The sequence below is a fragment of the Stenella coeruleoalba genome (assembly GCF_951394435.1).
Source record: "Stenella coeruleoalba genome assembly, chromosome: 18".
Classification (NCBI taxonomy): domain Eukaryota; kingdom Metazoa; phylum Chordata; class Mammalia; order Artiodactyla; family Delphinidae; genus Stenella; species Stenella coeruleoalba.
This window is the reverse complement of record NC_137164.1, coordinates 14,709,297-14,732,566: the sequence shown is the minus strand read 5'-3', so window position 1 is coordinate 14,732,566 and position 23,270 is coordinate 14,709,297. Positions and strand designations below refer to the sequence as shown.

The 23,270-nt window shown below is 47.5% G+C and overlaps 1 protein-coding gene across 1 annotated transcript in view; it reads left to right on the top strand.

Moving 5' to 3' along the window:
• Window positions 1-13,170: 13,170 nt before the first annotated feature.
• LOC307176820 (uncharacterized protein) overlaps window positions 13,171-23,270 on the top strand; it is a gene marked incomplete at its 3' end in the record, with an annotated part of 160,368 nt that continues 150,268 nt past the window's right edge. Inside the window, exon 1 of the mRNA XM_079903307.1 lies at window positions 13,171-13,499. Coding sequence (XP_079759433.1) covers window positions 13,258-13,499 — 242 coding nt within the window. The 5' untranslated portion in view covers window positions 13,171-13,257. The remainder of the gene's footprint in view (window positions 13,500-23,270) is intronic.

The following is a 23,270-nucleotide window of genomic DNA, read 5'->3' as shown; positions in this document are numbered from 1 at the left end:
AAGACTTCCAGAAGAGGTGGTTTTACCTGGGGCTGAAAAATGAGCAGGAATCAGTGGGGTTTACAGTGCCCAGTTCCTGCACTAGGTGTGTGGGATACAGAGATGAATAGGACCCAGGAAGTAAACGGCACAGCCCTGACCTCAGGTGCTTCCACTCTGGTTCAGGAAGTGGACAGACACACCAGCAGTGATGGACAGAGAGGCAAGGGCTGTAGATAGAAGTGCCCGAGGAGGAGGGCGAGGGGGCGGAGCTCCTACCTGGAGAGTTTCCGGGGCAAGTCCGTCCTGTCTGGGGAGTCTGAATTGCTCTGACGCATGAGTGGGATTAGTAGTAGATGATTGGCAAGGGAGGGGGCGAGGGCATTTAATGGAGAGGGAACGCATCGAGGGAAAGCTCAGATTGCTAAAGCATCCCTTGGTGAAGCACAAGTAGCTTTTCAAGGCTGGAGCATAGGGACGTGTTGGGGAGAGGAGATGGGAGAGAGAAAGAGGAAGCGGTCAGGTAAGAAGGGCTTTGGGCGTTTTCATGCTGAGGAATTCGAACTTGATCCTCTTTTCGGTGGGAATCGTTGAGGGGTTTTAACCCGGGGAGTGAGTGATCACGTTGGCACTAGAGGATCCTCCCTCCGGCGGAGTCGTGCTCGGAGGCTGATACAGAAAGCACCAAGAGCATAGCATGGATGGGAGAGAAGGAGAGTTTGGGAATGACCTTCTGAGACTGCGGGACTGGATGTGACTGGGAGGGTACAAGAGGGCAGGCAAGGAAAAGGGTCTTCACCCTGTTCTCCAGGAAGCGATTCTTGGCAAAAGGTTCTTTAAACAACCAATTCCTTGATCAATTTCTCATCTTCTCTCTGCTCTTAGGGTCCACCCACAGAGGGTCACTGATTGTGCAGAACCTGGCAGCAAAGACACCTGATGGATTGGTTAAGGTTTTCCAAACGTCTTTGACCTTGGGACCGTTTCTTTCTTCTTTTTTTTTTTTTTAACGAAACATACACTAACATCCAGAGTGATCTTCCTAAAATTAAACACTGAGCATTTCAATCTTTGCTTAAAATCACTCTGTTTTTTTGGACAAGGTTCAAATTATTTGCTTTGCACCTCGAGACCCTCTGGAACTAGTGTTTGGGAGACCGTGTTGGAAGAAATGACTCCATTTGTAGATCTTCTTTTAGAGAAATGTCTCTTCAACTCTTCTGCCCATTATATTTGGTTGGTTTTCTTTCTATCATTGAGTGGCAGAAGTTCTTTAGATGCTTTGAATATAAATCTTGTGTCAAATATATGTTGAAAGTGTTTCTTTCCGTCTGTGTTTTGGGATCACAGTATTGTGTGAAGCTTCAGGAGGGAAATAGGATGAATTGAGTTTGGGGCAGGTTGCATTTGAAAAGCCTGAGGTATATTCAGTCCATGCCTGTGTTGACACTCATCTCAAGGTGTCCCAGGGTAGGGCATGTGGTTCCCTGCCTCTATAATATTACCTGTCAAATGGGGATAACAGTATTGGCTTGCTCTTTTTCAAGGGTTGTCATGAAGATAAAACAAAATAAAATAATGTGAAAGCAGTTTAAAAGAGTGAAAAGCCATATACAAACGGTAGTGCCACACTGACATTATGTATGTCCCAGACCACTCCCAGAAGGTAAAGACTTAGCATTGCTTTCAGCTTTAACCCGTCTTACCTCTTGTCTTAACTTCTCTCCAACTTGCCTTTTGCACCTGCACATGACAAAGAAAACTCTTCTCCACTTACATCTCCTGGATATTTATAACTGGGTATAATGTGTTTGAACTCCAGACCTGAACAGGATACAACACGCATGTATTTTGATCCTCTGTTTGCTTGTGTATTGGTCATCATCTTCATCCAGTCACTCACCCAACACATATTTATTGCTTTTTAACTATATATTCCAGACACACGCTAGTGACAAAACAAGAGAGACATAGTCCTTTGTCTCATGGCCTGAAGTCTTTAGTGAGAGTCAGACAATTACATCATCATTATCATACGGGTCATGAAAGGGGGTTACAGGAACATCAAAGAACAGAAGGCAGAATCTGGGGGAGAAGCATGTGAGACGTAAAGGAAAGCGAGGAGAAGCCAGAGCTGTTACACCGTGACGTTTCTAAAGGAGCCGCTTAGGGGAAGTAACAGAAGGGCATCCTGCATCCATCAGAGGAAGGCTGGGTTCATGAAACCCACATCTCAGTTGGCCATTCTAATCTTCCCCATTCACATCTTTTTTCAGGGTTAGTTGGTGGAGTCTCAAAAGGTTTCCTATCCCTGCTTCTTCTAGCCCTTTGTTGAAGGTGATCATGACAATAAGTTCAAAAAAGAGCTGGTGGGAAGGAGAGGAGAGCTGGGGTAATTCCCTAACTGAGTGTCAACTCTTGAAGAATTGACCATTGACAGAATTACCCTTCTCAATGACCACTTCCCACCCTTTTCCGGACACGGCGCTCCGGAGTCAGCTGGATCCTTCCAGATAGCCACTTGTCTTATGTCGCCATTTGCCAGGCTAGCACTGGGAGAAGAGGCAGGACTCGGACCTTCTGGCTTTGACAAACCCCCTCTGTAGGGTGCACAGTGCCTGGGACCAGGAGCGTCCCTAGGAAAGGCGGCGCTGAGCCGTGCTCCGGCCGTGCCATTGGCACAGAGCTGCCCGGGCCCTGGCCCCTCTGCTCTTGGTTAGGCTATTTGGGGCATAGAGCAGAGGGCTACCTGTGCTCAGAGTACAAGTTCAGATGAAGGGTTTTCCATAGGTTTTTTTTTTTCCACAGTCAAAAAGCATCTCTCAGATCTGAGGGGCCTGTCATCCAGCTGCTTTACCGGGCATCTAGCCGAGCTGGGTGGGCTCTTTATGCTGACTTTCCCCAGAACCCACCCTCCAGAAAAGCATGTGTTGTCCATGTCCTGCCACGGTTCTGCGGAGTGAGTGGCTCTCATCGATGCAATGCTGTGGGCCAAGATGTTTTAGATAAAAATCAACCAAGAACTTAATGAGCACGTTGGCAATTCGCATGGTCCATGCTCCGAGCATCTCTGCTCACTGTTGCTGTGGTGATTCATCTGTGTGGAACGGGAGGCTTCAGTATAATGATGCGTTTTACGTGAATGTGGCCCTAGTTGACAGGTATGCGTCTCCCTTGCTCTAATGGAAGCATCACCTGCAATGCAGCTATTAACTGGTAAGTTTTTATTTTAACCTCGTGTGCTCTTCAGAAGAAAATTCCACCCTGAGGGAATATGACGTTTAGGTCTGACTAAATTCAAGTGATGTTAACTCATTCATCTTGGGCACACTTCCCAGTACAGAGCCTGTCGCCCAGGAGGGGCCTGATAAACGGGTCCCTCCTCCTTCTGGAATGACTGGCAAGGAATCTAGGCCTCTGGACTGGCTCCTGGAGATTCGTGGGTTTGATAGAACAAACAGCATTTGAGGAAGGAAGTACTGCGTTCTCCTGTGGACATTGTCGACCACGTGATTCTCTCTCCACGCAGGGGCCATCTGTTGCGATCAGGTGGTGTCACCCTTCGTCCTGCAGGTGTGAGACATCACCGCTTTCTGCTTATAGAAGTTGGGAAGGAAACTTTGCCTTTCTGTTTCAGAGGCTGCCTGTGGTCTGCTGACCCCTGCTTGCTGCGTGCAGGCCGTTTCCCCAGTCTTCCGCGGGCTTCAGCATCACCTGGGATTTACGGTAAACTGTAGATTCTAGGGCGCCATCCCTATAGCTCTGATTTGGAATGTCCGGGGCAGGGTCGCACGCATTGAGCGATCCTGGGTTCATAAGACTGAGACTAAGAAAAAGAACGGCCTGAAGCTGGGAACAGAAAGAGTTGGTGACAGGCAGCAACGAAAAGCACGCTTCTTGTCACTGCCCTGCATCAGTTACGCGCACACAGCCCTGGGTGCCAAGCAGGCTAAGCGATGTTCGTGTCTTCAGTGCCTACTAGGTGCCGGTCCCCTGCCATGGGCTGGGAATGCAGAAACGAGGAAGAAATAGCTCTTGCCCCGTGAAATTCACAGGCCAGTGTGTGTGGGCAAACAGACAAATACAAAGCAACTGCGATGTATGGAGACTGATGGTGCAATAATGTAGCACGGATCCAGCCTGAAGAGTCGCAGAATGAAAATACCGGCTGCCGTCTACTGAGCGTTTTCTGTGGGCCTGGCTTTGTCCTACATATATTAAGTCAATTCCTGACAACAACCGTTTAGGGCAGGTGAGGAAAGAGGTCGAGGCTGTTAAAATAGTTTGCACACGGCTGCCCAGTTAATAAGCAGCAGAGCCAGATTGTAAGTTGCCAGAGGCCATGTTCCTAAGAGCTGTATTGCAGTCTTTCTGGAGAAAAGGGGCCTGTTATTTGCCGAACACATACTGTGTGTGGGACTCACTTAACTGAACATTCGTGACATTTCCGAGGGTGGCCAGAGCTCTGCAAGCGCTCACAGGCCAAGCACGCTTGTCAGATGCACCAGAGCCTGAATGGATGCAGGGATGCTGGGATGTTGATTCCCTTAGCCTTCCTGGTGGCTGGGCAGGGACTTGTCACCTCTAGCTGTGGCATCCTAGTCAGTGTACCCCAGTGTGCTCACAGTTTAGGGCACAGACGGCCCTGGTCTCTATTTCCTGCCTCTGTAAGATACTGATGCTGCGTGGATGGCAGCTGTTCCAGCTTAAGGCGATCGGGGATGGCATTTTGCATTTCCATCCTCCGACCACTTTCAAGTGGGAGCTCGGTTCCCCGCCCAGTCCTCTGAATCCAGTCAGTTGGGCTGGTAGGTTGGTGCCGAGAGGAAGCCCCATTTGCTGGAACAGGAGTCAGGGCTCTTGAGTCCCTCACGGTTCATTTGCCGTGCCCCGGACTCACTTTGCACACGTTCTATCCGTTGGGGTTTCGGTTGAAGACACCCTTCTTCACTTCCTCTCCTAAAGACTGTCATGTCTTGTGTCGCATGCGTGCAGCATGGCTGCTCCAGCGTTGGCCACGTGTCACGGGTGGTCCCTGGCCCCTCGGTGTGAAGATGGGCTGCAGGGACAGGTCCTTAATCAACGTGCAGTTTCCATGTGCCTTTTAATAAGTGACTATTGGGGCCAATTCTGTTATTTTAACAAACCATTTTCTTTTTCTTGTACGTGGTTCATCAGAAACAGGAAGTCAAAAGGTATGAATACTCTTCTTGTGAATCAGCAGAGAAACCCTCCTCATTTGTGCCCATGAACATGCCACAGGGGGCCACCAGATGCGCTACTATAAGAAAGGAAGGTAGCAAGCGGGACCCTGGGGTAGTCAGCAGGCAGGAATGCCAGGGTGGGACAGCTGTGCCTGTTGACCTTGGGAGCTAAGCCTGGGAGGCAGCGCCCACTGTGAGCTGAAGTAGCAGGGGCGGCGGGGACAAGGGCCGGGACAGGCGGCTCGCTCCAGGGCTGTTACAAATAAGGTGACAGGCCAGTGCTGACAAGCACATGATGCCTTCCAGTAGCCGTCAAACTGGAATGACGGTCCTGGGCCTTACGAGAGGGCTGGCTGGGTTGGGGGAAGCGGCAGGGGGACGGGCTGGGGAGAACGCGTGTAGGAGAAGGGGCTCCTTTCAGCACCTTGTGCTACATCCAACACACAAACACTATTGTCGCACACTCACTCGGCCTCAGGGACTCTGTCCATCGCTGAGTCACACAGGTCACGGATTCGTGATTAGCTCATATTTTGATATTAACCAGTGGGTCAGGAGTATCAAGGAAGAGGGATCGATATGGTTTCAGGTCACATCCCGTGGTGTCACTGGGGTTGAAAGACAGTCCTTTCTTGGCTGTTCGGGTGGCTGCTTGCCAGAGGGGAGGTATTGGGCAGGCTCTTGTCCAAACAGGCTGGTTGGTGTGCCTTTGGTAGCGGCCACCTGCCTGCATCTTCCCAGGGAAGAGGTGGGATGAGTGAGATCATGAAAAGAGAGTGTTTGAAGACCTGGAAACTAAAGGCCTTCTATACGTAGGAGCTACTCTGCCACTACCCCCAGTCCAAAATAAACAGCCTTTTCTGCCGCTGTGGACGGGCACTGAGAAAGCATGACAGCATTGGTGCCCAGACTTGTCTAATCACTGACATCCCCCGCCAGCTTCCACCTGGAGCCCGTGCTCATGCCAGGCTTTGAGCATCTCTTTCTGCAAAGCCGTGGCTTAGGTATCAATTCCCCTCAGCATCACTGACTCTGATGCTCTGAGCCAGTTATCTGGGATCAGACCGCCTCCGCTGATGTCGTTTGTGTCCATTGGCCTTGCTCACCTTCATTCTTTCATCAAGATTGTATCTAGCTCCTATTATGTAGCATGCACTGTGGGCTGAGTTGGGGATACAGGGACGAAAGCATAGGATCTGTGTCCCGCAGTTGCTTCAAGGCCAGTGAGAGAGAATGGCGTATAATCCAATCAGATACAGGTGACCCAATGGTAATCGTGATTAGAGATGGGATGCCATCCCTTGAGAGACATCCAGGTAAGTAGCTTGTTTCATGTGCTGCCGTATCTAATGGTTACTGAGCCTAAACTCCCTTTCTGTAACTTTGAGTCATTTATCCAGGTTCTTCCCTCTGGAACCACAAAGAGCAGATTACACTCCTCATCCATAATGATGGAACTTTGGATATGTAAGCTTCTCTTCCAAGGCTAGTAGTCTCATGACATGGAGTCTAGACCTGCCCCTGTTTTAATTGCTATCTTCTGGGTATATTCTAATTTCTCAATGTCTTTATTGAAGTGGTAAAGCCAGAACCCAATACAATATTATGGGTTTAGCTGGAGAGAAATGTCAGAAAGACAAATAAATGAGGAATAATTATTTTAAAAAATAATAAAATAAAAAGGAGCCAGGCAATGTGTGTGTGTGTGTTTAATGCACGGGGTAGAGAGAGAGAGAATTTATTTTTAATTTTCCATAATGCAAAGTCAGTTCAAAGACTTTTTAGCACAGCATAATTGATTTTGACTTAGATTGTAACTTACATTTCCATTCTCTGGTCTGTTTATGTTAAAGTTCAATTAGGAAAGCTTGATGGAAACATCTGACCTGGGCAGGTACTATGGCTCTCAGCCCCTCAAGTCAGTCTTGACCTCGTTGGGCAGGGCCTCAGCACCCTGGGTGATCCTCCATTTCCAAGTAACTTCCTAATCTAGTCACACACATGGTTTTCTCTCTGTGTCAAAGCTGTAACCAAACCCTGCTCTCCTGCAGACAGCCAGGGAGAAGGCTCGCCCGGGAAACGCCAGGGACGGGCATTTCACTTACAGTCTCTGTGAATCGTCCACAACCCGAGGAGTTACTCCTTCCCTGTTCCGAGAAGTACAGCCTGTGTGACCGCACATTGCACATGGCCGCAGATTGCCTGTGATGTCTGCCTCTAGAACACAACCCAAGAAACCTGTTTCTAATCTAGGGAAACTGTCAGTGTCGGAATTTACCTGTCATAGATACGTTAGTACTTGGCATCTGTTCCAGCTGTATATCTCACAGGATCCCTTGCAGCTAGGGTTATGGATACAAATCAGGGTTCCCCAGTTAGAGGCACTCATGGAAGATTTGAAATGCAGAACTCTGATAACAGGTCAGATTTCTGCAGCTTTGGCCAATGTTGCTGGCAAGCAAGGTCTTAAAGATGCTGCGCTTTTCTATAGCAAAATTCTCTTGTATAATTGTCAGCTCATGTGAGTAGAGAGGCAATTGTAGCAGCATGCTGACAGTTTCCAGAATCCACAGCTCTGGGGCTGTGCTCTGGAGCTCAGCCATTCCCGGGGCAGCCTGCCGGCTCTCCACCTTCTGTTTGGGGTGGAGGGAGCAGTTCCCCTTGTGGATTGGGTCAGCAGTATAGTGCCAGGGATCATTCCCGAGGCCCCAGCCTACAGCCTCATCCTTCCAGCCCCTTGAACGATTTTGTGAGCACTGAATTCCCTGTATTAAACCCCTTTCTGTTTAAAATAGCTACAGTACTTTCTGTTTCCTGAAACTGAGCCCTGACAGGTACAGTGTTCAAAGGTAGTGTCTGAAAGGTGATTTTCACTCTTTTACCTTACTTCAAAAGTGTCTTGTGGTTGATTTTAGAGAGCACTGCACTGGAACTTGAGTTTTAGTCCGTGTCTGTGGCTTGTCACCTATGCCCATGACCTTGAACGAGTCACTCAGCTCTCAAGTCCTTTTCCTTATCTATCAAATTAGGCAAATCATACCTGCTTTGCATATGTGAGCCTCAGTGGAGAGAATGAACCTGAAAATGGGCTTCAAGCAATGAAACATGACTGGCATGTTTTCTCCTCAATCTAATATCCCCCCCAATAAAACCCAATCTCCGCTTTTCACCAAGTCTCAGTTAGAAAATGTTGTCTCTTCATCATAAAGAGAGAAATAATATCAGATGTCCTGCCTCACATTTTGTCTAGGATTCCCTGTGACTATTTGCAAACCAAATGCTCTGAGACTCTGGAGAGAGAGTTGACATTTATGCAATAATTTCTAAATGAATAAGTGTAAAATTGGTGAAAGCAAAGGACCTTCTAAAGTCAGGCCACTATCGAGATAGACAGTAACATCATCTAGCATGTGAGCTCAGTGTTTTACAAGAAAGTCCTATGGAAAAAGAAGACAGTTTCTGAAGTCAAATCATACCAGGTTGGTGGCGGACCAGGCATCCCCTTTCAGATAGCTGTTAGGCATTGGGCCCTATGCTAGATGTGAAAATAAGTACACTTGGGAAAATATTACTGTCTGTAAATTATGTATCAGTGAGCCTCACTGAATTAGAAGAAAGACACAGAACTAAATATAATGGTTACTCATTTTCCATTCTGAACAAAACTTGTTTGCCACGTAAAACAGACCCACTGCACAGCACGCTATAATTCCCTCCTCTGTACAGATAATTGCTCTTTGCCACACCCACGCCTGTCCTCACTCCACTGTTGCTTCCCGTGGGAATCCTTGCCCGTCTCGCCTATCCGATTCTCAGCTCAGAAGCCCCCTACTCTGAGATGATTTTCTTTTTCTTTTTTTTAAAAAAAAACACTGGAGATTCTTTTTTTTAAATTTTATTTAATTTTGGCTGCGCTGGGTCTTCATCGCTGCGCACCAGCTTTCTCTTCGTTGCAGTGCATGGGCTTCTCATTGCAGTGGCTTCTCTTGTAGTAGAGTATGGGCTCAAGGTGCATGGGCTTCAGTAGCTGCAGCACTCGGGCTCAGTAGTTGCAGTACACGGGCCCTAGAATGTGCGGGCTTCAGTAGCTGTGGTGCACGGGCTCAGTAGTTGTGGCGCACGGGCTTAGTTGCTCTGCAGCATGTGGGATCTTCCTGGACCAGGGATTGAAGCCGTGGCAGGCGGATTCTTAACCACTGCGCCACCAGGGAAGTCCCTGACAAGGTTTTCTTAACTCTCTAAATCTAAATTAATCCCTCTCTGCTGTCCTAATTACTCCTATATGTTAACTCTAGCATACATCATTTTTCTACCTCATATAAATTCCTGTTTTAGTTATTTTGTCAGTTTTTAGTTATTTTGATCTGTAAGTATCATATCTTTGTATACTTTATGGAAACTGGCACAGTGTATCACTGGTAGTAAACCAAGTTTGCTGAATTCAGTTTTGGGTGGATCCTACATACCTTTTACTGAATTGAATAGTTGAAAGGAGATAGACATAGAACAGATATTGGTGAGGCCTCAGTGAGTCTTTCCTATTATTTCCTGTTTTCTCCTTAGCTGCTGCCTGCCTACTCTCCCCACATGAGCAAGTGTCCACCCATCTTGTTAGAAGTGGATAATATATGGTAGCAGGCTGGGGGTATTAGAACAATAGGAGATAATGCCACCTTTTTAGCTTTCATTATAATTCTTTGTAGTGCCAGATACATGAAATTTCAGGGAGAAGAAATGTGTGTAATTTATTCAAATCCTGATTAAACCAAATAAATGAAATGCATCGGTATGTCCTGTAAGCCCTTGCCCTGTGCACATTATAGAATGACTATTTTAAGGGATGTACTTTTCCCCTCAAATTCAGAAAGAGGGTGAGAAGAACAACAGACAGACAGGAAAAAGAAACATCAAAGAAAGTGTAGATGCCGTGCAACCGCTTGCGGGACGAAGTGAAATCTTAGGAGTCGTTAAAAATATATATTAATGCTGTTAACAAAAACGACATGCATACATTTGTATACAGTTGTAAAGTGTCTAGTTTTTTTTTTTCTTACATGTATTATCTCATTAGACCTTCACAATAACCCTATGAGGTAGATAAGACACAAGTTTCATATAGGAAATGGATTTAGTCCAACCGTGTGTCTTTTTGACCCCTTTGAACAGAGCAGATTTCGTTATGGACGATTTAGGGAAATATGCCTGTCTGAAAAATTTATTAGCTGCCAGTTTGCTTTAAGATATCACACTACACCGCTAACGAGCTTAATACCCATTAGAAGTTTACCAGTCAGGGTCAGAATCATCTAGGGTTACCCTGAAGCAGACAGAAAAACAAAATGATTTTCTTTGAATTGGGGGCTTTGCTTTATGGGTTACAATATAGACATGAGCATGGTCTTGAAGCATTTACTTAAGATCAAAGTCTGGTCAAAGCAAAAGATGTTAAAATGATTCTAGACATCTGTCTTTCTCTCTCCCTTGCAGCATATATCCACACCAGTAGACACAGAGCTGGAAGATGGGGTGCAGATCAGAACTGCTCTGGATTGGTTGCAGGTAAGTGAGGATCAAACCCTATCTACTTTCAGCTGTCTGTCCAACTGGTGTGATGCCACCTAGAAATCAGCCAGAACATGTGATCTGAGGAAAAAGATTAGTAAACAACTCTCTTTGGTTTTGAATAATTCATTCTGCCTCATTTATTCTGCTATTGATTCCTTCTAATGTATTTTTTATGTCAGTTATTGTATTCTTCAACTCTGTTTGGTTGTTCTTTATATTTTCTAACTCTTTGCTAAAAACTTCTTGTAACTTCTCAATCTGTGCATCTGTTCTTTTCCCAAGTTCTTGGATCATCTTTACGATCATTACCCTGACTTCTTTCTCTAGTAGAGAACCTATCTCCACTTCATTTAGTTGTTCTTCTGGGTCTTTGGTTTTGCATAGAGACATGAAAAATAGAAAAGTATTTAAAATACAGCTGACTTTTTTCAAGTTAGATATTCATTTGTTTAGCTAAGAAAATATCACTGTGCTATAACCTCAGGACGCACAGATAACACGGTTCTCATACTTGGGGAACCCACAAGCTAAGCAAAAGCACAGGGACATGAAAGGTAGGAATGATTTGCTAAGATGGTCAGTGACTCATAAAATATGTGTAAAAGTTCTAATTAAGATGGGAGAGAGAGGACAGGGCGGATACAAGAGATACTCAGGAGGTGAGACAGACAGGGCACAATGACTGACCGGGTGGAGGGATGTGAGGAAGAGGCAGAACGAGGAGGAGAGAATGACTTCTAAGGATCGGTCACGGAAGAAGGAGGTTTGGCGCTGCCATGATGACGTATATAATGCAGGAAGAGGAAATGGTCAGATCTGGGGTGCAAAGGAGCCTACAGCTGATCCAAGCAGAACTGCTTAGAAAGCAGCTATGATTCAGAACTAAGGTCTAGGAGAGCTGGGTACGGTCCTGAGAGGTACAGGTGAAGCCACAGCTCTCAGAGAAAGAAGCAGAGAAATTGATGAAGGATTCAATGCGGGATGGCCCGAGGGGTAAAAGGAGAAGAGCAGACATCATCACAGCAAGTAGAAGTCAGGCGTTCAAGAAATAGGTCATGTCAATGTCAAACGCTGCAGAACTGTCCCATAAGGATGAAGCAGATTTAGCATTTAAGTCATTAAGATGACTTTAGGGGAGGTAGTTCCAAAAGCACTGTGGATGTAGGCCATCTATTAATAGGTGAGGAAAGTGTGGTAGGCAGAATAATGGTTCCCCAAAGACGCATCTGCCCTAATCCCTGGAACCTGTGAATATCGTGCCCTGGATGGCTGAGAGCTTTAGCGGTTGTGACCTAAGGTAGGGATCTTGAGTTGGGGAGATTATCCAGATGGCTGGATGATTACCCCGATGACGAGGACTCTAATCACGTTGAGTCCTTATAAGTGAGAGAGGAGGCAGGAAGAGTCAGCCAGAGAGGTAGGGTGTGGCCACTCAACCCACGCTTGCTGGCTGTGAAGATGGGGGAAGGGGCCGTGAGCCAGGGACCAGGGAACGTGATGATCTCTGGAAGCTGGAAACCGTTCCCACTGTACAGCTGTGAAGAAAATGGAGCTCCTGGTCTTACAACTGCAAGGAATTCTGCCCACAGCCTGAATGCAGAAGATACGGATTCTCTTCCAGAGCCCCCGGAATGGAGCACAGCCTGCCGACACCTTGCCTTTGGTCTGCGGAGACCCATCCCAGACTTCTGACCTAAAAAAACCACAAGATAACAAATTGGTGGGATTTTAGCTGCTGTTTGCTGGTAATTTGTTACAGCACGAATAGGAAACTAATGTGGAGGGGTTCACATCTAGAGTGATGGCAATAATGGAAAAATCAGCTACTTGTTGAAGATGTTTGAAGGTTAAAAATATAAGATTATGAAGCTTGGAAATAGGTTACTAGGACAAATTTTTAAAATTTTAAACATTTATTCTTAATTAAATTCATAATAAAAAATCTTTAAATTATTATTAGTGAACACTCATGTTGGAATTTCAAATCATATAAAAAAATGAACATTAAATTAAAAGTCACCGTACTCACTATTATAATTACATTCAATATTATAATTGTGTTCATTATTTTTCTAGACTTCAGGTGGCTAGACTTCTTGATGTGCATGTGTGTGTAGAGGGGTACATACCTAAGATCATACTACACACGTTAATAGGACGAATTTCGGAGTCACTTTTTCTTTGGAGTAGGAGGTAGGATGGTTGGAAGCAGAGTCATATGCAGACCTTTGACACTAACTACATCCTTTCAGCTCTGCACTGGATGAGGTTGATTGATACGTACGATCCCTATATTTGCTGCAGGGACGATGATACATCCTGTCCCTGCTTTGGACTTTATTTATTTATTTATACATGACCTTATCCTTTAGAGCAGTTTTAGGTTCACAGCCAAACCGAGGAGAAGGCACAGAGACTTCCCATTGTCCCCCTCCCCCCGACATGCACAGTCCCTCCCCCTACTATCAACATCCTGCTCCAGAGTGGCTCAACGTGACAATCTACCTGGATGCTTCGTTATCACCCAAGGTCCACTGTTTACATTAGGGTTCGCTCTTGGTCTACTACGTCTTTTAACCTCAAAGTAGAGAGATCCCGCCAGCAACCTTTTGGTAACTTGGTTCCCTGCTGTCGTCACTCCACAGCCCGTCGGAGCCCGTCCCGTGGCTTCCCAGCAGTGGGCACTTGCAGCCCAGGATACCTTTGCTCCGTCTCCTTCCACGTCTCCTGCTCAGCAGCCCGGCTGTTACAGTAAGAGCTTAATGTGTGCCCTGGCACTGTTATATCATTTAGACGATTGCATGCTGGGCCGACACAAGTCAGAGGCAGCTAACACGTTAAGGGTTCCTCGTTAGCAGCTTGCTGGCGATTTCGGTCAACGGAACGGTGGTAAACCTCAGCCGTTCCGCTGAGACACGAGCCTGTTTCCGCTCTTTCCTCATCCAGTCCTCTTCCCTCCTGTTCTGTCCTCTAGAAATGCTGTCTCTCTACGTTGTTTGAAGCCAATGAGTAGCCGGGCGGCTTTTTCAGTCTCGCCTAAACCCCTGCGAACATAGAAATATCAACTGGTGAAGACGTTGTTATTGCCTTTCAAATGACAAAGTCCCGGGCAGTAGTCACGGCCAGGGCGTTTTAAAACATCTCTTTTATAATTATATCCATTTCACGTACTTTTAGATTTCTGTGCGTATTGCAGTTGTTTCCGTTATACTCATTTGGTTTTGAAAGCGAGTTTCTAGAAGCAAGGTCCAGACGTATTTAATGCTTATTTCGTATGCCTTAAATACAGCATCCAGTGGCACACCACTGATTTCGCATTAGCACTGGTCAAGGGCCGCAAATCTAAACAAGGCCTTCTTTTGCCTTTTCTGCATCCATCCCTATATTTCTTCCCCAGGTGTCCTATGGAGCTAAGCATTTCTTTATGCTCATGATTCTATCCAATTACTAGACACATCACAGAGTGCTCCAGACTGATAATAACCAGTAATAAACAGTAATGCTTCTCAGAACGACCTTTAGTCCAGTTCTGTCTCACAGGTGCTCTGGGGGCCAAGCAGGTCTCCACTGACATATGCATGGTTTCAGGGGGCACGTGCATGCTCTCCTCCCTGCCCCCAGAAAGGCCCAGACTCAGCCTATAGCCTTAGCCCTGGAAGAATTGCCTTTACTCCAAAGAGGTGCAATTATGAGGAAAAAGTTGTGGGAGGAGATCACATTCTGGGAGCTGCTTACCCATCAAGCTACTCTCGTGTTGGTGTGTAACCTTCCCATTTTAGCTGCCCTGGGTCTCCTGACCCTGTCCTGGGTCTCCTGACCGTAGGCAGTGGCTGGGTCAGTTTTTCTTACCATGCCTGTCTGGGAATACAGGTACTGAATGATACGGGTAAATTTCCAGCTAATCCATTGCCTGCATTTGCTCTGAATCTTTAGGACCGAATCCTACGTATCCTTCCTCCTACAAAGTTGTCTTCTTACCAGCAACACTATTGCACCTCACCTCCTTGGAGTTCTCTGATGGTTTTCTGATGTTCGAGGGCAGGAAAGATGTATTCGTGTATGGATTCGGCAGCTAGCATTTACGAACTACTGGGAAACAGGAATTTTACCAGGCAATGAGGATACTTAGTTGAGTGAGGCACTGTTTCTTTGCTCAAGAAGCTCACCGTCTGTGACTTATTTTTAATATGTGTTGCCCTGTGTTTGGGTCATTTGGCCGATACGCATCAAAGGTCTCATTGGGTGGTCCATGCGAGAGGAGCGGCTGATGCAAGCTAGAACCAAGTTGAATGTCAGGGCCCACACCTACCTCCTTCAGAGCATCAGAGGGCATCTTGGACGCACTTAGAGTCTTCATCTGGGCTGCATGAGAGGAAGCCAGACAGGCCTTTGTCACCCTCTCCCTTGACCTGTGGGTACCTTAGAGTCCTCCGTGAGGGCCTCTGGAGAGGTGAGAGATCTGATGGACACCTGAGTCTCAAGAGTAGCTGTGATTCTGTCGACGTTGCTGTGATGGCCAGGGATAGGCACATCTTGAAACACGATCTAAAATGTTAAGTATGGATATTTTCAGCATTAAAGACACATACCTTTGCTTTGTATTCCATGCGTAGAGTAATCTAATTCAACACCCCCCGTTACTAACTTGGGTACCAAGACTGATCTAAATAAACCCTTCCTTTCTTACACGTGACACTGTGTCAGTGATACAGAAGCCCTGCAGACATATCATATGTATGAAAACAAATGTTTACATTTATTGAAATAACTTTTCTATTTGTAAACTTAGCAGGTTTGTTATGGGATGTCACCCACAAGGGAAGGGGCATTTGTGAGGAATTCTAGGTCGGTTGGTGTGCCTCTGAGCAGTTGTCGATACATTGGTTGTGATGATGGTGAGGAAGAGAGGAGGGATGTTGCAGAGGGGAGCAGTTGGGAGATGTCTAGGATGGATGGTCCGGTGCTCACGTTCGGTGGAGTACACGGTGCCAGGGCTGGGTTGCAGGAGTCTGCGGGTGAGTATTGAGAAAGCTGGGTGCTGGTCTTTGGCACAAATTCCTGACGGAACAGGTAGGAATGGGTGCTTCACGCCATCCAAGGACATCTGATTTGTCGTCTTTGGATTCTGCTTCAGTGTAGACAGAGCAGTGGTGGCTGGTTTTGTTTCATCTTGCACCACTAAAGTACCTCAGAAAATGGGTAGCCGGTTTCCACCAACTTTGCTTTGGAGAAGTTGATCTCCCGGCTGGGCTGTGGCCGGCTGGCAGCCTGTGGCCTCAGGGCAGCCACTCCTGAGGGCACGCTCTCTGCGGACCTTCCATCTCACGTCCTGTAGACACAGAGCGCTTCAGCCAGTAGACCCATGACTGCGTCCTCCTGGGTCTGAGGCTTCTTGGCTCAGAAAGCTTCCTGGGTTTGCTGACATCACCCTCGTGTAAGAGGACTGGGCTGGCCGCTGAGAACGTACATGGAAGTGGATGAAGTCTATGAAGAAAAAGGAAAATACCTCAGCCAGACACGCCTTCGACGGCCATTGTTCCACCCTTGGAATCTGTGGAGAGGAAGAGGTGACCGGGAGACATTTCCTAAGCATAGATGAGAAAGAGGCTGGTGAGACCAGAATTCGTCAGGAGGACACGAAAGGCAGTGCTCTCCCACCAAATAGGGTGATTCTGGGGAAAAGATGTGATGACAGGAGCCTAACAACTAGGAATTTCAAAACAAAACAAAGTGCTGTTATCACTCCCTTCCCAGCTGCGGGTGCCTAGACTCCAGGGCTCTGCTGCTCTCCACACGTGTCGTGCCGGGCACGTGCGCTCTTCAGCAATGTCCCAATATCCTCTCTCAGTGACGGGTTCCAGGGCCGCACATTCCTCCGTCTGGAAAACTTTCCTCACGTCTAACCCAGATCTCTCCTGCTGCAGCTGAAGTTCATTGCCTCGTCCTCAGTTCCGGAGGCGATGGAAAAGAACCTGTCACCATTTCCTCCTTAAGAATTCTTCAGACGCCTGATGGCTTCAAAACACAGCTTATTTTCCCTTGGTTGTTCAGAACTTACCTCTGAATTGGTCAATTCTGGAGTGTCCTGATCAGATCTTTCTGTTCAAGGGGAACGAGCTTTAATTCCCAAGCAAAGTAAAAGGGCAGAAACAGGCACCCCTGTCCTGGTTTGTCAAGGAAAACTCTTTGCCCTGGACTCTGGTTTTCCTGCACAGAATGCAGCATGCTGGTTAAAGAGCGTTTTGTTTCCTTTTTATGGAACCCATTGTGTGTTGCATCAAAGAGAATGAGCGCTTCACGCAGCTGCAGTTGTCAGAGTATCAAACTTCCCAGGCGGGTCCCGGGGGCTGTCAGAAAGAGGAGTAAAACTGCCCCACTGAGAGGTGTGTCCCTTGTGTGTCTGTGTGTGTGTGTGGGCGGAACCCTGGGGCTGGGCCCACCATGCCCTTCTTCCCACCTTGAAGCCCTCACTGCCTCTTTCAGGCTCGAGAAGCTGTCCTCACGGCGACACTCACACGCCAAGGAACCGCATAATTGTTGGCAAAGTCTGGGGGCCAGTAAGCCAGACTGGGCGGAGAGAGCATTCCATTATTATAACACAATGCCATAATAGGATGCGAAATTCTTTTCACATTCCTTCTTACACAATAAGGATCTTAAAACTGGACTTTTCCACTGAAAAGGAGGTAGAATCAGCCCTCGGTTGCGTTCCTGCAGTCGAAGTTAGCTTATTCATCTTGGGGGCTCCCGTGTGGGCCTGGCTCATGTCAGCCCAGAACCTTCTCCTGCAGGCCTGCCCTGTGGGCTCCGAACCTGGCAGCCGACGCCACTCTTGGGAACGTGGCCCTGCTTGGAAGGCTGAGCTCATTTTTCTTGCCCCAGCACCAGAGGGCCTTGGAGTGCAAAGCCAAAGCAAGTCCGAGCCCAGGCCTCCTAGGAAGACTTGGCCTCGCAGTGTCTGGAAAGCCGCTGTGCACACACTGGTCTGTGAGTGAAGCACTCATCTCCTCACCCCACCCACCCGTGAGGCGTTGGTGCGATGCTCCCCCAGGCCTGGCGGGGACAGGGTGTCCTCCTTCCTCTGCTGCTCTCCCTGGGCCTAGCAGGGCCCGGTGCGTCCCTTGTCAGCGCTGTTGACAGGCTGACTCACAGATCCGGCACAGACGCTGGAACCCAGCAACCTGGATGCTATTTCTAGCTTGGCTCAGGTTCCCTGGCTCTGCTTTCCTACCATGCAACTGGGAGGACAAGTCATCTGGCGGCGCTGGGCTAGGCAGCCGATTTGGGGTGGGCACCAGGAGACATGGGACTTCTTCTTTATAGAAGTGTAGAAAATGAGTTTCACAGTCCTGGTGACCCGGTCCATCCCAAGTGCAGTCTCTGACTTTGGCAATGGTAGGCAATGAAATCGATTCAGGAAATCTCTGTGAACCTCTGGAGAGTTCCAATCCGTCTCTGAGAGTAAATTCTCACTCTTAATTCATTGTTGTACTTATTTGTGGAGCATCCACTTATTTAGAATATTTAATGAGAGCCCTTCGTAAAAGTCTCCACAAAACTTGAACGCAAGTGAGCAGCGTTCTCTAAGCCTCGAAACTCCCCATGAGGTCAGTTCCTTTACAAGCTTCCTATAAGGTAGGGGTTGCCTGGGCAGCATTTCAGACTCTCTTAATAACACCTTGTGGGGAAATTATGACACATTTTCTTATTTTCTACTAGGATTATAGTTGTTCTTTGGATGAAAGGAACTCCATATGTAAACGCAATTATTAGTCTCTGAATTTCTTCTCTGCAACTGGAGCACCAGAATCTCCTGGGCTGTCTGAACAGGATTCAGGCCTGAATTTTAACGGTGAATATCAGCTAAGAGAAGCAATAAACTCCATGAAAAATTAACATTGCTAAAGAGGACCCTGGGGGTTACAGCTCTGAGGGTCACCAGTAAGTGGCCATGTTTTAATGAATTGCCCCGTCTGATTAGTGAGAAACAGGCCTGGCATCTTCCACAGCATAAATACCCTGTTTCTGAGTCTGCCAAGCAAATGCTTTCAGAGGCTGAATTTTCTCCCTGCTCTAGGGAGCTGGCAGTGGACAGCAAAGGACATTCCACTGAAATCAGGCCATTGGGAGCCAAAGACAAAGGCAGCTGATTCAAGTGCACCAAATTGGAGTTTCTCTAATCAAATATATGAAATTCACCATCATTCTTGATTGTTTTAATGGGAAGAAAGGGCAGCTGTGCCCTTCCTTTTCTAAGCATTTTATTTAGTGCCCTGGGGAGTGGGGGAGGGGAGGGGAGGGAAAGCAGGATGGGAAGGGAAGAGAAGTTAAGATGGCCAAGAAAGCAACGGGAAGCTAACGTCTTTTGTCTTAAAAGTAAAATGATTTTGCATGCCGTTCAGATCCACAATGAGGGTTCCCAGAGCCATCACTCACCGAGAAAAACCCAAGATAACCAGTTTATAAAGCATGTTTGCTTAGGAGTGGAAGAACAGCCAGCAAGCAGACAGGGGGGTCAGGGAGGTAGGGAGCAGAGGCTTGGAATATTCGGGCGAAGGGAGACACGGGCGACTAGTGTTAGACAGATTTGTGCCACTGGTTTCATGAAAGCCTGCTCAGTCGAGCATTTCTTACCCCCTGCGTACTCATGCTTCGTACAAAAAGATTTAAATTTCAAGACACTCAGGGAGACGGATCTTCTCTCCTCTGTCACCTTCCTGGCTAAGAGCAGGATTCACAGAAGGCCTTTTTCACCATTCGTGTGACAGGATTCAAAATTCTGGTTCAGAAACTGATGGCTCGACCTATTGTTTTCTAAGACAGTTTAACGTAAAGTCCAAGCGTGATGTTTCCTGCCCGGAGTGCTGTGCTACAGACAAGGTCTTGGTTTGGACCCCCAGCTTCAAAGGAGAACTTGGGCGCGTGATGTCACTTCCTCTGTCTGCTGAGTTGATAACAGGATGAACCTGAACGTGATATGAGCCAGACATTCCACTGTGTAATTCTTTATTTCACTCCACTGTAGGGCAGGGTACTTAAGCAGACATTGTTTTCGTACTAAGAGCTATGCACCCACAAATGTGCTTCGTAAAGGAAACAAAGGTCTAGGAATTGCAGGATGGGGCTCACAGGCTCACACAGGCTAACGTGAGTCATCCGGAGAAAGGGCTTTGGAAGCTGGTGCCTGTTACAGCCTGAAGCCAGCCTGTTTCTGAGCTGGAATGTGAAAGGCAGCTGGCTGTGTCAAAGGGGCAGAGAATAAAGCCGCAGTGTAAAATGAAGACACAGTTCAGCAAGGAGAAGATGCTATTAAAATGGATTCTGCTCCTCAGGCAGCCTCTTTTGGAGGGCCCCCTTTTGGAAACAAATGATTCTATTCCTCTTAGAGAAAAAAAAAAAGGGAGGTGGAGGTTCCTTTCAGAAAAATATTATCGGACTCTTTTTAAATGCCCCTATTTGAAGAGAATCAAAGGGAATGTGATAAGGCAGCGTCTATATACTCGGGGGCATTGTATCAAGTGACACAATGCAGGCTAAATGAAGCTCTTCATCCCTCAGAGGATATCTAATAACTCAATCAGTCAGCTCGGGTCTCCTGTCGCGTACGGTGGGCATCCAGCCCCTTTATGGTGGTTCCTTCCTTTACCAGGAGACAGCTGGGTGAGGCAAGATCAGAAAAAGGAAGAAATTGCTAGTGCATTCCTCCCCATACTCCCTCTCTCTCTCACACACAATGCCCTTTTGTCCCTGTGGCCCCCCCCCCGTCCCTCGGGGCCTGGCCTGAGCTGGGTGGAGGCCGTTGCTAGGGAGCCTCTTAGCTCCCAGCATCTTCCTCCTGTGTGGCTGTGTGGGGTGAACCTCGTGGGCCGGCTTGGAGTGGCATCCAGAGGTGCCAGGCTCTGGGGTGGAGTCCAGGCTTCTCAGGGAGCATCTGGGTGGCACTGAAGGGGTTTGTCTCTTCCCCCCAGTGGCTAGGGCCTAGGCGCAAGAAAGGAGCGCACAGGGGTGCTCGTGAAAGCATCGGGGCTGCAGAGAGAGCTCAGGGCCTGGAGTCAACCTCAGCGTAGCTTGGTCTTCTCTGTGAAATGACAGGCTGCAGGAGATGACGTCCACGCTGTCTTTCAGGTACAACGGCGTGTGCCTCTCAGTAATAACTGAGGACATGGGATAGGCCTTCCGAGTGGATGGGCCTCGATTTGAAACCTGACTTCACCACTTTGTGGTTTTGCTCAGGTTGTAAAGCCTCTGTTTCTCTTTTGGGAAAAAAAAAAAAAAGAGAGAGAGAAAAGTTGGGTTAAATCACATCTACCATGCCAAGATGTTGTGAGTTTAATGACCCGAATTACAAGAAAGAGTCTGGTATGATTCCTGGCACATGGTACATCCTTCTAAACATCAGCCCTCCTTGCAACTGTATGATGTTGACTGTCAAAAGAAAAAAGTATGGGATGAAAATCTGCATTAGTCCAAGAGGCTTGAAATTTACAAAGAAATTATGTACCATTTCCATGTTGTAGGTTAGCAGTTCCTAGATATTTCAATTTCAGAGATAAGTGAAGTTGGGGGAAAAAAAAAAAGTAATTAGGATTGGTTGCAAGGTAGAATTGTCAAATTTTAAATTTTGGTCAGATAAGTTGGTTAAAAAAACAATTCTCATTTACTCTCACCATCATTTCAAAAAAATGAAGGCCATGCTAAACAGTCTTTATTGGGAAAGGACACTTGTCCTTGTTCAACTAACATATATATGTCACACATGTATTTTTTTGAAAAGTCAGTTTATTTCTTTTTCTATTAATATTTTATTTATTTATTTTTTTGGCTGTGTCAGGTCTTAGTTGCGGCATGAAGGATCTTTCGTTGTGGCGCAGACGGACTTCTCTCTAGTTGTGATGCACGTGCTCCAGAGTGTGTGGGCTCAGTAGTTGCAGCGCGGGCTTAGTTGCCCCGCAGCATGTGGGATCTTAGTTCTCAGGCCAGGGATCGAACCCGCGTCGCCTGCATTGGAAGGTGGTTTCTTAACTACTGGACCACGAGGGAAGTCTCACACGTATATATATGTGTATTTTTTTTTTCGGTATGCGGGCCTCTCACTGCTGTGGCCTCTCCCGTTGCGGAGCACAGGCTCCGGACGCGCAGGCTCAGTGGCCATGGCTCACGGGCCCAGCCACTCCGTGGCATGTGGGATCTTCCCGGACCGGGGCATGAACCCGTGTCCCCTGCATCGGCAGGCGGACTCTCAACCACTGCGCCACCAGGGAAGCCCCCCACATGTATTTTTATTATACATGAAATGTATATGAATGTCATCCTACCTTTTCCTTGTATTTATAATTTACTACGGATGAGTGACAGCTTGTCCCATTCTGCCACCATTATGGGGCTGGTCTTAGGGAATACATTTAGCTTGTTCGTGTACTGTCACGTGTTTATGTAAACTAATCTGTGCTACTTTCCTTACTTTCCTTTTTTAGTTTTCGTTCTGATCGCCCTACCCCTGTGCACACAAACACAGACATTTCATATATGTTGCTTTAGCCCACCCCAGTCCATCCTGAAGTTTCCAGAAGGGGGCCAGACCCTTACAAAGGGTCATATATGTCAATTCTGTATGTTCCCTTTCTCCCCCTCACTTGAAGCGACCATCCTTAGTGGCACCCTGAGCACACATAGGGGGCCCCTATGGGGGGCCCTCCTTTCATGGGCCTCCACGGCATCGTGGGGCTGTGTGGCTGCACCGCTTGCTCTGAGCAGGGTACAGTGTACAGAGAAAGCAAGGGAGACCCTGGCCTCTCCCCGCTCAGTGGACCCACTTTCATGGGACGTCTTGGGGGCTTCCGCCCCTCTCTGGTCTCAACCACAACTTGTTCTGGCTTGTTCCTCTGTTCTGGCTCAGCTCCCAGGAAAGAAGGGCCTTTGAGTCAGGCTACCGGTACTCTGTCCCCTCTTGATAGAAGGCAGGAGACCTTTGGGCTTAGCAAGGATTTCCCTCAAAGCAGGAGCCTGGGTTGCTTCTCATCAGCTGGGAATCTGCGTAGAGTCCCCGGCTGCCGCTGATGGAGCAGAACCTGGATGGCTCTCCACCTCCTACTGATTCGGGTTCTCCCAGTGTGGCTTCACGTGTTGCGAATTGCAGAAATACCAAACACACCCACAGTTAGCCATGAGCACCAAAACGCTCTCGCACGCGAAGTGGAGGTGACTCTGAAACGTGCTCTCGATTTGCGCTGCTTGTACTTGGCTTGCTTCCATGAGTGCCAACGCCACGGAGCTCGTGCTAGCCTTCTCCCCACGGGCTGGGCTTGCTTTGTTTCTGGTGCTTTCCTTCAGCTCTTCGCCACCAGGAACTGCAGTGGTGCTAGGATCCTATTTTCCCTGTGAGGGGCGTGACCCTTCTTGTAGACATATTTGGTCTTCCTGGGAGGTCTCTCCACGATCAGAAAGGAACACACAGAAGATCCGTTAGGCCCAACATCAAATCTCTTTCTGGGGTAGTAGATGTCCGTGCTGCTGGCTGAGATC